We start from the raw sequence: 14,495 nt of genomic DNA, 5'->3' as shown, positions 1-14,495 counted from the left end.
AGCACACTGATTTATTAATCATCGGTTATTGGATGTCAAACATTTGGTAATTTTGACAAATTGTCTTAGAAAGGAAACCTGCTACATTTTTCCTTTAGTAGCAAGGGATCTTTTATATGCACCATCCCATAGACAGGATAGCACATACCACAGCCTTTGATGTACCAGTTGTGGTGCACTGGCTGGAGCGAGAAATAGTGCAATGGGCCCACTGACGGGGATCGACTGACTGACCACGCATCAAGCAGCACTTTACCTCTGCACTACGACCCACCCCTACATGTACCAAGGCACAGTAAAAAATGTACTGTCATAACCATCATCTTGTACATACATGTGGATAACAGGAAACGAAAAAGAAGGAAATAAATAAATAAAATGTATAAACCTTGAAAGTGACATGTTTGTTTTCATTATGTCTAGGAGTTAACACATGAGGATATATGATCATGTTTAGTGGCAAAAAGGAATTATTAATAAAACAAATAAAGTTGAAACATGATAGTGACATAACATTTGTTGATAATGTTGTTTACAGGAAGTACACGTTACAAACAGAAAATCTGGAATGTTGTTAAAAACATTGTTATTGTAACAATTATAGGATATTAAATGAGCTTTCATTTCATATTATGTTTATGTTCCGAGTGAAATAATTTTCAGTTGTTATGAGCTTTAGCGAATGACAATGAAAATTATTTTACGAGGTACATAAACATGATATGAAATGGTAGCAAGTTTAATATCCTATTTATTACCCATAATTGATCTTAATTTATATCATTCAACTCATTTGGTTGACTAACCTGTAAGGTTGTAGTGCGCCAGTCGATGACGTCATCGTGTAACGTTGAAGTGTTATGTCCCATTTGAATAGTGGGACGTATCACTTTGATATGTAACAAGACATTTTTAACCATATGGGTAATAATGTTGAAAACAAAATGATTATCTCATAATTTTTTTGTTTCTCTCATTATTTAATGTGATGAAGCAAAAAAGTGACCAGTGCCAATCTTAAAATATTCCTTTATAAAAAATTACATCATAATGACCAATCATTGATAAAACAGAATGAAGTTACCATCAAATTTATTAATGAAATTAGGAGCATGTGCAGGGAGATAGTTTCGGGGGTCAAAACCGTCTCCAGCTCAAGCAAATTATTATTTTTTTCAATAACTTTTCCAGGAAAGCATGTCTCAACCCCATTATATTTTTCAGGAAAACATGTATCAACCCCATTATTAACTCTACTTGCCAGTCAAGACCCCCACCCTCGAATTCCTAACTCAAGCCTGGAAATATGAAATGTAAATTTTACAATATTTAACATGTTAGTTTAGTCGGAGTACCATGCATATAGAGAGCTGATCAATGCATATTATATACACTGTACAAGTCTTAGTATGAGTCAATGCAAAGAACTCAAATGATATCAGTGGTTGGTCACATGATCTTTGCTGAGCAAAATAGTCTCAGTAGAATAAGGGAGATAACTCTTAACAGATTATCAAAAATGTCCCTAGAGATGGCCTCAAACCAAATCAGGGACTACTGTATCAAAGTTTGTGGCTCACCATCAAATGTTTACAAAGTAAAGACATCTGCAACTCTGATTAGTAGTATTATGTGAAACTGTTTATGCATGTACATACTCTTAATATCTGTTTAATTAATGTATTACATCGTTCATGTTACTTCCAGCTGGTCAGTGTTACATTAATGGGTTTCCATTTCAGATCATGCTGCAATGTTCTGTGGTTTCGCGAACTGATAAATCATGATATTTCAGTCTTTCTGTGTAAAATTGGAAATCACCTTGGCAATGACGAATGAGTGCATTCGGTTTGATCAACAGCATTTGGAAATTGTAGTGCCGTATAGATAGATGAAGTCATGTTTTACGTACAACATCATTATGCCAAAGACCAGTGCATGCAACATTGCATGGTGCTAAACTGCTTGTACGTAATTTGTGTACTTAGTTTATTATATTCAATTAAAGAATGTAATAAAACAATTATGGAACAGTGTTGAGACAGATTTTTAAAGTGAAAAATTTATCACCATAAAAAAAAAACAATATCAGTTTCATCACTCTACTTACTATATTATTTAGTGTTACTTCAGTAGGAGGCTGCTGATCTCAAGTAGGCTGCTGTATTAAGCACCTTTCTACACAATGTAGTTAGTAATATCTAAAATGTAGCCAGTAGCAGAAGCCACAACAGCTGATGTCATTTGCTAGCGGACAGCTGATTTCGAGAAGCCTGCAGTTGTATATTTGAAGTTGAAAACAAGACAGAGTGAAATTTAAAAATACAGAAGCAAATTTCTGCAAAAAATTAAATGTTAATAAAACCTCCTTCATACGTGTACTTATATTTATCATATAATATCTTACATTTTCAGTGCAATCAAAGTATGTGATATTTTTGAGATCACATACTTTAAGAATTTCATAACTTTGCAAATCTGATGTAAATTAATCGAGGTCACGGTACTAGGTTTATTAACATTTAAGCAAACGTACTTGTGTGACACTCCATAATTGACATATGCATTCATAGTTATCGAATAAAAACATTTCAATGGCAATTTGACACTGAAAGCTGTCCAGCATTCAGAAAACAAAAAAAACGTTAAGCCCTAGTTTGTTTTGATGTAAGGACATCCAAAATGAGGTCATTTCCATTCAAAAATACACTGCACCACATATTCTTACGTGATTTGAATATCTAGTAATGGCAGACTGGAATTAAAGTTGTGTGTACAGTTTACAGAGGCTCGCATAATACAATTTTTATTCCTAATATATGATATAGACAATACCGAAAAACACTCTGGTAATAACCTCTGTATATATTTTTTTTGGTGTGGAAAAACAGGTTAAATTCATAATCGGCAATAGGAAATGGTTCAGAGTAAAGAAACGTAACATTCAAAATTTCAGAAAGAGGCAGAATGCAAACCAGTGGTAAAGTGTGCACGTAATTCCTTGTCAGACCAAGATCAATCCCCACTGGTGGGCCCATTGGATTATTACTCATTCTAGCCAGTGCTCCACAACTGATGTAACAAAGGCCATGGTATATACTATCCTCTCTATGGGATGGTGCATATAAAAGATCCCTTACTGCTAATCAAAAAGTAGCCCATGAAGTGGTAATAACAGGTTTTCTCTCATCATTTATCTAGCCCGTAACCATATAATGTTAAAAACCATATGCGTTGAGTGTGTCACTAAATAAAATAGTTCTTTCTTGCTTTCAATGCGTAGATTCAATTATCTGAAATAAGGGAGACAACTACACAAACTACCAATAGTGGTGGATTTTTACCATTTTCTAGGGCAAGATCTAAAGAATAATAATGTCCTACAAACACTAAAATACTACATAATTCTTGTAACCCTAATCACTGAGATGCTAATAAATGATACTAACTGAACGTTTATTGTTTCAGCCATGACGGTTGCTACATCTAAACAGAAAACAAAATCAGAACAATCGACAAGTTGTTTTTACAGATTCCAAACAAATACAAACACTTTTAGTAGATTGTGCATTAATCAATTTCAAGTCTATCAGAGTGTTTTATCCGATATTACATTACCCACAATTGAAGTCTTATCTATTTTATTTGGACTGAAACAAGAGATCAGTTGTACAAACATTTAACTACTAGTAGTTTGAACTTACAATGTTTAAATCTGTCCAAATAACAATGACAGAGATGTTCAAACATGATTTAGAAAACCTAAAGTATACACAATTAATTAAATCAAAACTGTATTTATACAAAAAAGAGGATATTATCCATAGTTAGTTAAATCTACTTATGAACAACCAATCATTGCTATATAATTTAAACTGTAGTAGTAAGTTTATAATCACTGGGTTTGAAGATCTATACATCTGGCACTTGACAAGGACATCACTAATAAAAACAAGAATTTCTGCTGCACTGTTATGAAAATCCATAGATAAACTACAAACTACAGTGAAAACTCTGTAAACTGAAATTCCCTCAAAACCGGACGTTTTTCATGGTTCCTTTTTGAATATCTGTGCAGAAGAGAACCTCTCTAAACCAGATACCTCTTAAAACCAGACTTTTTACTTGGTCCCGAGGAGGTCCAGTTTAGAGGAGTTTCACTGTATAAACCAAGTTTGATTGACCAAGAACTTACATTTTGTGAGAAACTGATCGAAATATGAAACTTTAATGTTAAATTTTAACACTGTTGTTATTGCTGCCATTGGAAACTTAATATCTATATCTCACATTTTGACTTCATAAAGATGAGACAAAAACAAAATAAATGATAATATATGCTTTCTCACTTCAAATCAGTTGAAAGAAACATAAATGTGACATGTTTCAATGAAGGTGATATGTATCCCAGTACTGTGCATACCTCCATGGTGACTGAAATAATATAATTGATATTCCACTGTTGTGGAAATAATATAATTGTGTGTACATACCTCCATGGTGGTTGCATGCAGCTCCTCGCTGTACGCCAGCTGTTTGGCGATGCGTGTCTGCGACACGTCACAGATCTGAGCGATCAGACTCCCCATCCCATCACCACTGTGTGCTGAAGTCGGAATCATCGAGATGTACTCATCAGGGTCCTTGTTGTCCCACGCCAGACACACATTGAGTCCCTGAAAGAGAAGATAAGCAAAACACACATTCAATCCCTGAAGAAAAGATAGACACACATTCAATCTCTAAAGGTAAGCCTGACACACATTCAATCCCTAAAGGTAAGCCTGACACATTCAATCCCTAAAGGTAAGCAAGACACACATCCAATTGCTAAAGGTAAGCCTGACACACATTCAATCCCTAAAGGTAAGCCTGACACACATTCAATCCCTAAAGGTAAGCCCGACACACATTCAATCCCTAAAGACAGGTCATACATATCAATTTCCTGAAAGAGTAACTACACACATTCAATGGGAACCCCGATGACAAGCCAGACACACATTCAATGGGAACCCTGATGACAAGCCAGACACACATTCAATGGGAACCCTGATGACAAGCCAGACACACATTCAATGGGAACCCTGATAAGAAGCCAGACACACATTCAGTGGGAACCCTGATGACAAGCCAGACACACATTCAATGGGAACCCTGATGACAAGCCAGACACACATTCAATGGGAACCCTGATGACAAGCCACACACACATTCAATGGGAACCCTGATGACAAGCCACACACACATTCAATGGAAACCCTGATGACAAGCCACACACACATTCAATGGGAACCCTGATGACAAGCCACACACACATTCAATGGGAACCCTGATGACAAGCCAGACACACATTCAATGGGAACCCTGATGACAAGCCAGACACACATTCAATGGGAACCCCTGATGACAAGCCACACATACATTCATTGGGTACCCTGATAATAAGCCAGACACACATTCAATGAGAACCCTGATGACAAGCCACACACACATTCAATGGGAACCCTGATGACAAGCCACACACACGTTCAATGGGAACCCTGATGACAAGCCAGACACACATTCAATGGGAACCCTGATAAGAAGCCAGACACACATTCAGTGGGAACCCTGATGACAAGCCAGACACACATTCAATGGGAACCCTGATGACAAGCCAGACACACATTCAATGGGAACCCTGATGACAAGCCACACACACATTCAATGGGAACCCTGATGACAAGCCACACACACATTCAATGGAAACCCTGATGACAAGCCACACACACATTCAATGGGAACCCTGATGACAAGCCACACACACATTCAATGGGAACCCTGATGACAAGCCAGACACACATTCAATGGGAACCCTGATGACAAGCCAGCCATGGGAACCCCTGATGACAAGCCACACATCATTGGGTACCCTGATAATAAGCCAGAAGCCAATGAGAACCCTGATGACAACACACATTCACCCTGATGACAAGCCACACACCGTTCAATGGGAACCCTGATGACAAAGCATTCACCCTGATAAGAAGCCACACATACATTCATTGGGTACCCTGATAATAAGCCAGACACACATTCAATGAGAACCCTGATAAGAAGCCAGACACACATTCAATGAGAACCCTGATAAGAAGCCAGACACACATTCAATGGGAACCCTGATGACAAGCCACACACACATTCAGTGGGAACCCTGATGACAAGCCAGACACACATTCAATGGGAACCCTGATAAGAAGCCAGACACACATTCAATGGGAACCCTGATGACAAGCCAGACACACATTCAATGGGAACCCTGATGACAAGCCAGACACACATTCAGTTCCTAAAAGAGCTTAACCTGGAGTCACATACATGGAACTAATGCAAAGCTAATTTCTGAACACCCATACAGAGGTTAACCTATGATGGGATTTTATCACATACTATATCTGATTTTCTAAACTATCTTAGCACTACGATATCATAAAACTGTTGTAGGCTATAGCATGTGTTGTCGTGACGTCACAGCTTTCAATAGTTTTACGATATTGTAGTTCTAAGGTAGCTTTGAAAATCTTTAGCCAGTTGATTTGTTTACATTATAATCCGATACAAAGGTGTGTAACAAATTAATATAGACGACAATACGACAGACCTGCTCTGCCATCTGAAGAATAACTTGATTCATCATCTCGTCAAACTGCAGCTTGGTGGGCCCCGACTGTTTCTTCAACGTCGATGCAATGTCCACGTTCGGCATTGGTTTCCACTGGTACAACCTGTCAACCTACAGTTGGAAACAACAAGAAAGAAATGTTTAACAACAACTTAGCACATTTTTAAATTATTAATATTTGGTATCTAACATATTATGGTCATTTCAACAACTGGTCTAGATAACAGACTCATAAAGCATAAAGACATTTTTTTTATGAATATATCCTTAATTATATGTATCATACAGAAAATAAAAATGAAATTATCAAAGAACAAACAAAACAAAACTGCATTGTGTGAAGAGGTACATACCTTGTTTAAAGCTACAACGAAAGGAGTGTGTCTATCTTCTAGTAGTTTTATCGACTCCAGCGTCTGTGGCTCGAGACCATGCATTAAATCAACCACAAGAATAGCAATATCACAGAGAGAGGAACCTCGCGAACGCAGGTTACTGAAATAAAACACACACACTTAATGGTTTGTTTGTTTATACTTATTGTTATGCTTATATCCAATTACGGTTCAAGAACGCTGTCCTCGGCACACACCTCAGCTATCAGGGCTGTATGTTTAGAACAGCTGATTAGTGGTTAGTTTGTTTTTGTTAGTGAGAGAGAAGTCAGTGTAATGGTCTTACACTTACCTTTCGAGTTGTTAAACTCGCTCTGGGTGGGAGCCAGTACTGAGATGGGAACACAGTACATACCAGCCTGAAGTCCAGTGACTTAACCACAATACCACCGAGGCTGGTTGTTAATTATTTACCAAGTTAACACTGCAGTATTAACAGTAGACCAAACATGATTATATATTAAGTTATAAGAAAAGTAACTTTATTTATAACAATTATTATGTTATGCATTGTAAGTATAAGTTACATTGCTATACTATAATATTGTCCTCATCTTGGGAAGACTGCCTCAGAGAATCATAGTACCAAGTTTCAGAACTATTCAATGAAATCTCTAGAACATTAAATTTCTATTTAAAATGTTTAAACTTAATAAAAATTAATAAATTCAACATTTTAAAAATATATCTCTACTAGTTTGTGAAGACAGTCCCTAAGAATACTTATACTAAGTTTCAGAACTATATAATCAAAAACCCTAGAAGGTAATTATAAAATTTTCAGTTTTAAATGTATCTTTAAAATATTTTAATTTAATAAAAATTCTCAAATTCAAATATTTCAAAAATAACTCTTATGAGTTTGTGACGACTGCCAAAGAGAATTATAGTGCCAAAACTCTGGGAGATGATCCAATCAAAACTAGAAGACAGACTTCAAAGGAGAAGTTGACAGATGGATGGACGGCGGCATTAGAAATGTTTCGCTGACAAACGTCATAAAGGAGTTAAAAAAAAATCAGACAAGTTTTGAAAATATTATGTAACTCTTGACAATCACAGCATTCACATCCCATGATCCCCCTCACCATAGAACTTTACATAATTACTGAATGCCAACCTGCCTCCCCCCCCCCCCCCCCAAATGAAAATTCACCTGTTAAAACTACCAACAAATTGCAAGTCATATTTTAAGGGACAGATGGTTGTACACATATCTCATCTGCTATTTAGGTTGTGATTCTGTTAATAAATCTCAGAGGTCATGATGTTCCACACACTGTCCCAAATGCTCCATTCATCCCGTCCTGTCTTATTTCCAGCAGGCTATATGTTTTCTTTGCAGGCAACATTTCTTTTGGCTTGCTATTTATAAAAAGTAACAGCAGGCCGTGTTTTACTTGCTACTTTGAGCCATGAAGTATAAGGACTAGCTCACAGAATACCTGAAAGACTCGTGGCCTGGCGTATCGATAATCAGAAGACCAGGTACTTTAAGTTCATTTTTCTGAAACTGAACAAAACACATATATCAGTAAAAATAGCGTTTGTATCTTTCTGCAATTCTGCTACATATACAACACTGCACAGATTAAAGTCACATAATTAAAAAACCCACAAGAATTCTGCAGTATTAAATATCTTGCCTACCATAAACGTATTCGGTACCACTGATAGTTGCATCCATAAGATGTTCATCTCAATGCATCAGGGCTCGAAACGGCCTGTGGCCAGGTCGCCAAATACGACCAATGCCCAGTTTGGGCGACTTAAATATTAAAAAATAATGGCGTTAGTCGCCCAATTATTATTATTAGGGCTATCTTCTTTCTATAATATATGAGCTAGGCCTACTATTAATAATTGTATGACATATATTTATTCCACATTAAAATCTTCCTCGTGGGTCGCAGAACTGAACGTATCAGCTTACCGTAATTTGCCAACATTCATTTATATTATAAATATTGATGTTGTAAACCAAATGCAGTCATTCTGATCCAATTCGTAATCATTTGGAACATCTCGGCCAAAAATGTGATCAAATCTGAACATTCCCGAATGCCGTCTTAGTTTTTGTTATCTGCTTTGTGGTGTTCCGATTTTCACGGGGTTTTATTTTTTTATCTCGTTTTAATTGGGTTTTTAATTTGGCCAGTTAATTTAGGGTCTATTGAACTGAATAATGAAATGAATTGTTACCATTTTCGGAGTAAAATCACAATCGTGATGTCATCTGCCAGGTGGAAGCAAAGGCAAAAAGCAAGCATACCAAGGAATTTCAATTTGTTTTCAGTTCTGTCTAGCGCAAATGAAGTTAGGTTATGGTAGGATAAGGAGAACCTTACCCCTACTTCGTTTGTATCTATTTCTTACAAATATTTATATTAGACATTGAACACGTGAACAACACTTTGTTAACACGTGAACAACAATTATGTAGCCCAGTTGATTGTACATTATTTGTTTATATTATATGTGAGCTATCCCTGGGAGACGAGTTGTGCCATGCAATTTTGCGTTGATGATGTAAAGAAAAAATTATTAAGTTCAGACATTTTGTAAAATATGTACAAAGTAAGTATATAATTTGCTCAAGACAGTGTTTTCTTTTCATTTTTCATTTCAACATCATGTATGTTGGTATCTTTGCTATCTAGAAGCAGCTTTCATATGCTTACTTACTTACATATTTCGCTTAAAACCTGAAATATGAATATTTCGTGTTTGGGCTACCTAAAGCAAGTTTGTGCCACTGAAAATGAAATTTTAGTGGCCCAGATATTTGTTTTTGGGCCACCATATTTTTGGGCGAGTTTCGAGCCCTGCAATGCATGTCAACAAATATAATAACCTACAAATTTTATTTAAAACATTCAATTAAATTTTAATTAAATTAATTTTTACTTTCCTTTGTTTGACATAGCCAATGTGCATTTTTGTGCTAGGGCGTTGTTACAATCATTCATTCATTTCGTTTTTGTCACATGTATTGTGCAACTATAAACCAAGTTTTATTGATCTAGAATTTATAGTTTGTGAGAAATCAAGCTACATGTAAAACTTTCATGTTGAGCAAAAAGCAACTATATTTTAATTAAAAATATTTAATTATTATTTTTATTTTTTTCCCATGCGTAGTGATGAACATCTATTAACAGTTTGTAAGAAATGGAACTAAATGCAAAAGTATTTTAATAAAAAATGTTTAATGAGTTAATTTTTAATTCTTTTCACATGCACTGAAACACTATAAAACAAGTTTTACTGATCTAGGACTGACAATTATTGCGATAAACTGATCTAAATACGAAACTCTAATATTAAACTTACACTGCCGCAGTTTAAGAAAGTAATATCTTTATCTCGCTTTTTACTTGTGAAAGCGAGACAAAATAATAATTATTCAAAAACAACAACCACTGGTTGCCAATGGCTGAGTAATAAATCACTTGTGACAATATAATATAACACGAATCAAAATATCTAAACCAGGTGGGGGTTTTAAGTCTCAGATGGTTCCTTTTTACACAAGCACTTTCCTACTTCAATATAACATTGCTGTACATATCTAAGTTCTCCTCAGAGAATGGCAATACAGTTACCACGGCTACGAGAATAACGAGTTAATTAATAGGCTGATTTTACCTCTTTACACATTTTCGTCTGTTCGAGGATGGCATCGCGGGGGACATTAGTAGCACCAATCTGTTGTGTGATTCCCCCAGCCTCGCCGTCCTGGACGTGACTTCGCCGCAGCTGGAAACAGAACATACGTACACCACATAAAACCATGAGGTCGAGAAAAACAGCGACTCCACTGCAGCTGGAAACAGAACATACACACACCACATAAAACCACGAGGTCGAGAAAAACAGCGACTCCACTGCAGCTGGAAACAGAACATATACACACCACATAAAACCACGAGGTCGAGAAAAACAGCGACTCCACTGCAGCTGGAAACAGAACATACACACAAGATAAAACCATGAGGTCGAGAAAAACAGCGACTCCACTGCAGCTGGAAACAGAACATACACACACCACATAAAACCATGAGGTCGAGAAAAACAGCGACTCCACTGCAGCTGGAAACAGAACATACACACACCACATAAAACCATGAGGTCGAGAAAAACAGAGACTCCACTTAAGCTGGAAACAGAACATACACACAACATAAAACCATGAGGTCGAGAAAAACAGCGACTCCACTGCAGCTGGAAACAGAACATACACACACCACATAAAACCATGAGGTCGAGAAAAACAGCGACTCCACTGCAGCTGGAAACAGAACATACACACACCACATAAAACCATGAGGTCGAGAAAAACAGCGACTCCACTGCAGCTGGAAACAGAACATACACACACCACATAAAACCATGAGGTCGAGAAAAACAGCGACTCCACTGCAGCTGGAAACAGAACATACACACACCACATAAAACCATGAGGTCGAGAAAAACAGCGACTCCACTGCAGCTGGAAACAGAACATACACACACCACATAAAACCATGAGGTCGAGAAAAACAGCGACTCCACTGCAGCTGGAAACAGAACATACACACCACATAAAACCATGAGGTCGAGAAAAACAGCGACTCCACTGCAGCTGGAAACAGAACATACACACACCACATAAAACCATGAGGTCGAGAAAAACAGCGACTCCACTGCAGCTGGAAACAGAACATACACACACCACATAAAACCATGAGGTCGAGAAAAACAGCGACTCCACTGCAGCTGGAAACAGAACATACACACACAACATAAAACCATGAGGTCGAAAAAACAGAGACTCCACTGCAGCTGGAAACAGAACATACACACACCACATAAAACCATGAGGTCGAGAAAAACAGCGACTCCACTGCAGCTGGAAACAGAACATACACACACCACATAAAACCATGAGGTCGAGAAAAACAGCGACTCCACTGCAGCTGGAAACAGAACATACACACACCACATAAAACCATGAGGTCGAGAAAAACAGCGACTCCACTGCAGCTGGAAACAGAACATACCCACACAACATAAAACCATGAGGTCGAGAAAAACAGTGACTCCACTGCAGCTGGAAACAGAACATACATACACAACATAAAACCATGAGGTCGAGAAAACCACTCTCCAGTCTGGTGTAACCAAACAACTTGAAAATCTCGAGTTTTTACTAATCTGACGGTATTGTTAAATTATAACGAAAGAAATGCAACTCAGGGTCATGGTTTGTTTATAATTAGAATAAATCTGCTTCTTTACAATCACTCATTTCTGTGAAATAATAAACAGTATATCAAACTGTTAGTCTTCAAATCTTAATATGCATTTATCCCTTCTTTAAAAAAGCCAAAATTTAATGTCAAGTGCTGAAAAGTATATTCACATTTCTATTGGTGCTCAGTATATATTAAAAATATTTTATGTCTATCATAAAGAAATATAACAATTTAATGAATGTTTTTCTTAAAAAAAAAAAAAGTAATTAAGTCCACCAAACTGCCTTTTGCTATTTGTAAAATTATCCCAAACAGGAGCCAGTTTCACAAAACATTGTAAATTTACATCTACGACTAGCAGTTATATTGGTTATATGTTTACAGGTGTTTGGCATTTATTTCACGCAAGAAATTAAAGCATTACAGAAGATAAGAGCATTTTAAGGACAAAAAATTCTCTTAAATATGTATACTTCAAACTATATATGTTGTACTGTTAATAGTAATACGAATTGTGGCCCAGCACTTTAATAAATCCAGCAACAAGGCCCAACATGTACATAGTTTTCTCTCTTCAAACCAGAACACAAACAGCTGACTAATAAATATTACTCTCTGCTACTAGACAAGATAAAAGGTCTGTAGAATCAAACACTTTGTCTAAAAATAATCAGCATTATTCTCTGCTACTGGACAAGATCACAGATAAAATGTCTGTGTATATCAAATACCTTGTCTAAAATCTTGGTCTTCCCCGTGTCTACGTGTCCCAGCACACACACAACCGGGGCACGAAGTTTATCTGTCGTTCTCCTTTTCTCACATTCTGCATGTCGTTTCTAAAATATTCATGGCAAAATATTTAAATTTAAACATTTTTAAAGAATATTGTAACATTATTTTGATCTGTAATAACAATATTCATAGGAAAATACTTAAATTTAAACATTTTAAAGAATAGCTCAACATTATTTCGATCTGTAATAAGAATGTGATTTTTTTTTAAAACCTTAGCATAAGTGTCATGCTGAATTTATGAAATTAATTGCAAACAATTAATTTAAATATAAAATAAATAAATTCTCAAATTAAATTTATAAAATTATTGTCAGAAAGAAAATGTGTTTAAATATAATGGATAAAAAATAATACCATATAAATAATACCATGTTTCAATAACATTTTCATGTTTTCCCAATTAACACTTTTAACCTGTTTCTTTTCATTTCCTCCGACATGATTCTTATACAATGAAAAAGCCGTCCATAAAATGTAATTTCCTTAAAGGTGCACATTTTTCATGGTCCCTTTTTAAATATCAGTATAGAACATAACCTCTCTAAGCTGGATATCCCTTAAAACCAGATATTTCACTTTGTCCCATGTGTATCGAGTTTAACAAGCTTTCACACTAGTATTTAAACAAAGCATACCGCGATTCGTTCTCTGCCGCGCTCTATGGGCGACCGGTCGTCGTCCGATTCCTCCTCACTACTGTCGGTCTCCTCGTCCGATTCGTCAGATTCCTCACTCTCCTCCTCCTTTGATTCCTCATCCTCCTCTACCTCCTCGTCCACTTTCACAGTCACCTCCACTGTCAAACACAGCAACATAGGAATCAGTTTGTTTTGTTGAACGACATCACTAGAGCACATTGATTCATTAATTATGGGCTTTAGGATGTCAAACATCTGGTATTTCTGACACATAGTGTTAGAGTTAGTTTTGTTTAATAACACCACTAGATCACAGATTTATTAATCATCTGCTTTTGGAAGGACGGAAGGAACTGTTTTATTTAACAATGCACTCAACACATTTTATTTACGGTTATATGGTGTCGGACATATGGTTAAGGACCACACAGATATTGAGAGAAGAAACCCGCTGTCGCCACTTCATGAGCTACTCTTTTCAATTAGCAGCCAGGGATCTTTTATATGCACTATCCCACAGACAAGATAGCACATACCACAGTCTTTGATATACCAGTCGTCGTGCACTGGCTGGAACGAGAAATAGCCCAATGAGCTCACTGACGAGGATTGATCACAAACCGACTGTGCATCAAGCGAACACTTTACCACTGGGCTACATCCAGCCCCTCTACTTTTGGATGTCAAACATTTGGTATTAAAGTCTTAGAGAAGAAATCTTCTACATTTTCCCATTAGTAGCAAAAGATCTTGTAAATGCACC

At 36.6% G+C, this 14,495-nt stretch overlaps 1 protein-coding gene across 1 annotated transcript in view; it reads right to left on the bottom strand.

Annotated features, from left to right (window-relative positions):
* LOC121376519 (eukaryotic translation initiation factor 5B-like) overlaps nt 1-14,495 on the bottom strand; it is a 109,436-nt gene that overhangs the window by 75,838 nt on the left and 19,103 nt on the right. The window contains exons 12-18 of the mRNA XM_041504413.1: nt 13,730-13,890; nt 13,028-13,135; nt 10,708-10,818; nt 8,505-8,572; nt 7,018-7,159; nt 6,644-6,775; nt 4,494-4,676 (exon numbers count right to left, since the gene is read on the bottom strand). Of these exons, the coding sequence (XP_041360347.1) occupies nt 4,494-4,676; nt 6,644-6,775; nt 7,018-7,159; nt 8,505-8,572; nt 10,708-10,818; nt 13,028-13,135; nt 13,730-13,890 (905 nt within the window). The remainder of the gene's footprint in view (nt 1-4,493; nt 4,677-6,643; nt 6,776-7,017; nt 7,160-8,504; nt 8,573-10,707; nt 10,819-13,027; nt 13,136-13,729; nt 13,891-14,495) is intronic.

Source organism: Gigantopelta aegis, chromosome 6 (genome assembly GCF_016097555.1).
Source record: "Gigantopelta aegis isolate Gae_Host chromosome 6, Gae_host_genome, whole genome shotgun sequence".
Taxonomy (NCBI): domain Eukaryota; kingdom Metazoa; phylum Mollusca; class Gastropoda; order Neomphalida; family Peltospiridae; genus Gigantopelta; species Gigantopelta aegis.
Note: the sequence above shows the minus strand (reverse complement) of the source record. Positions and strands in the feature narration are given on the sequence as shown.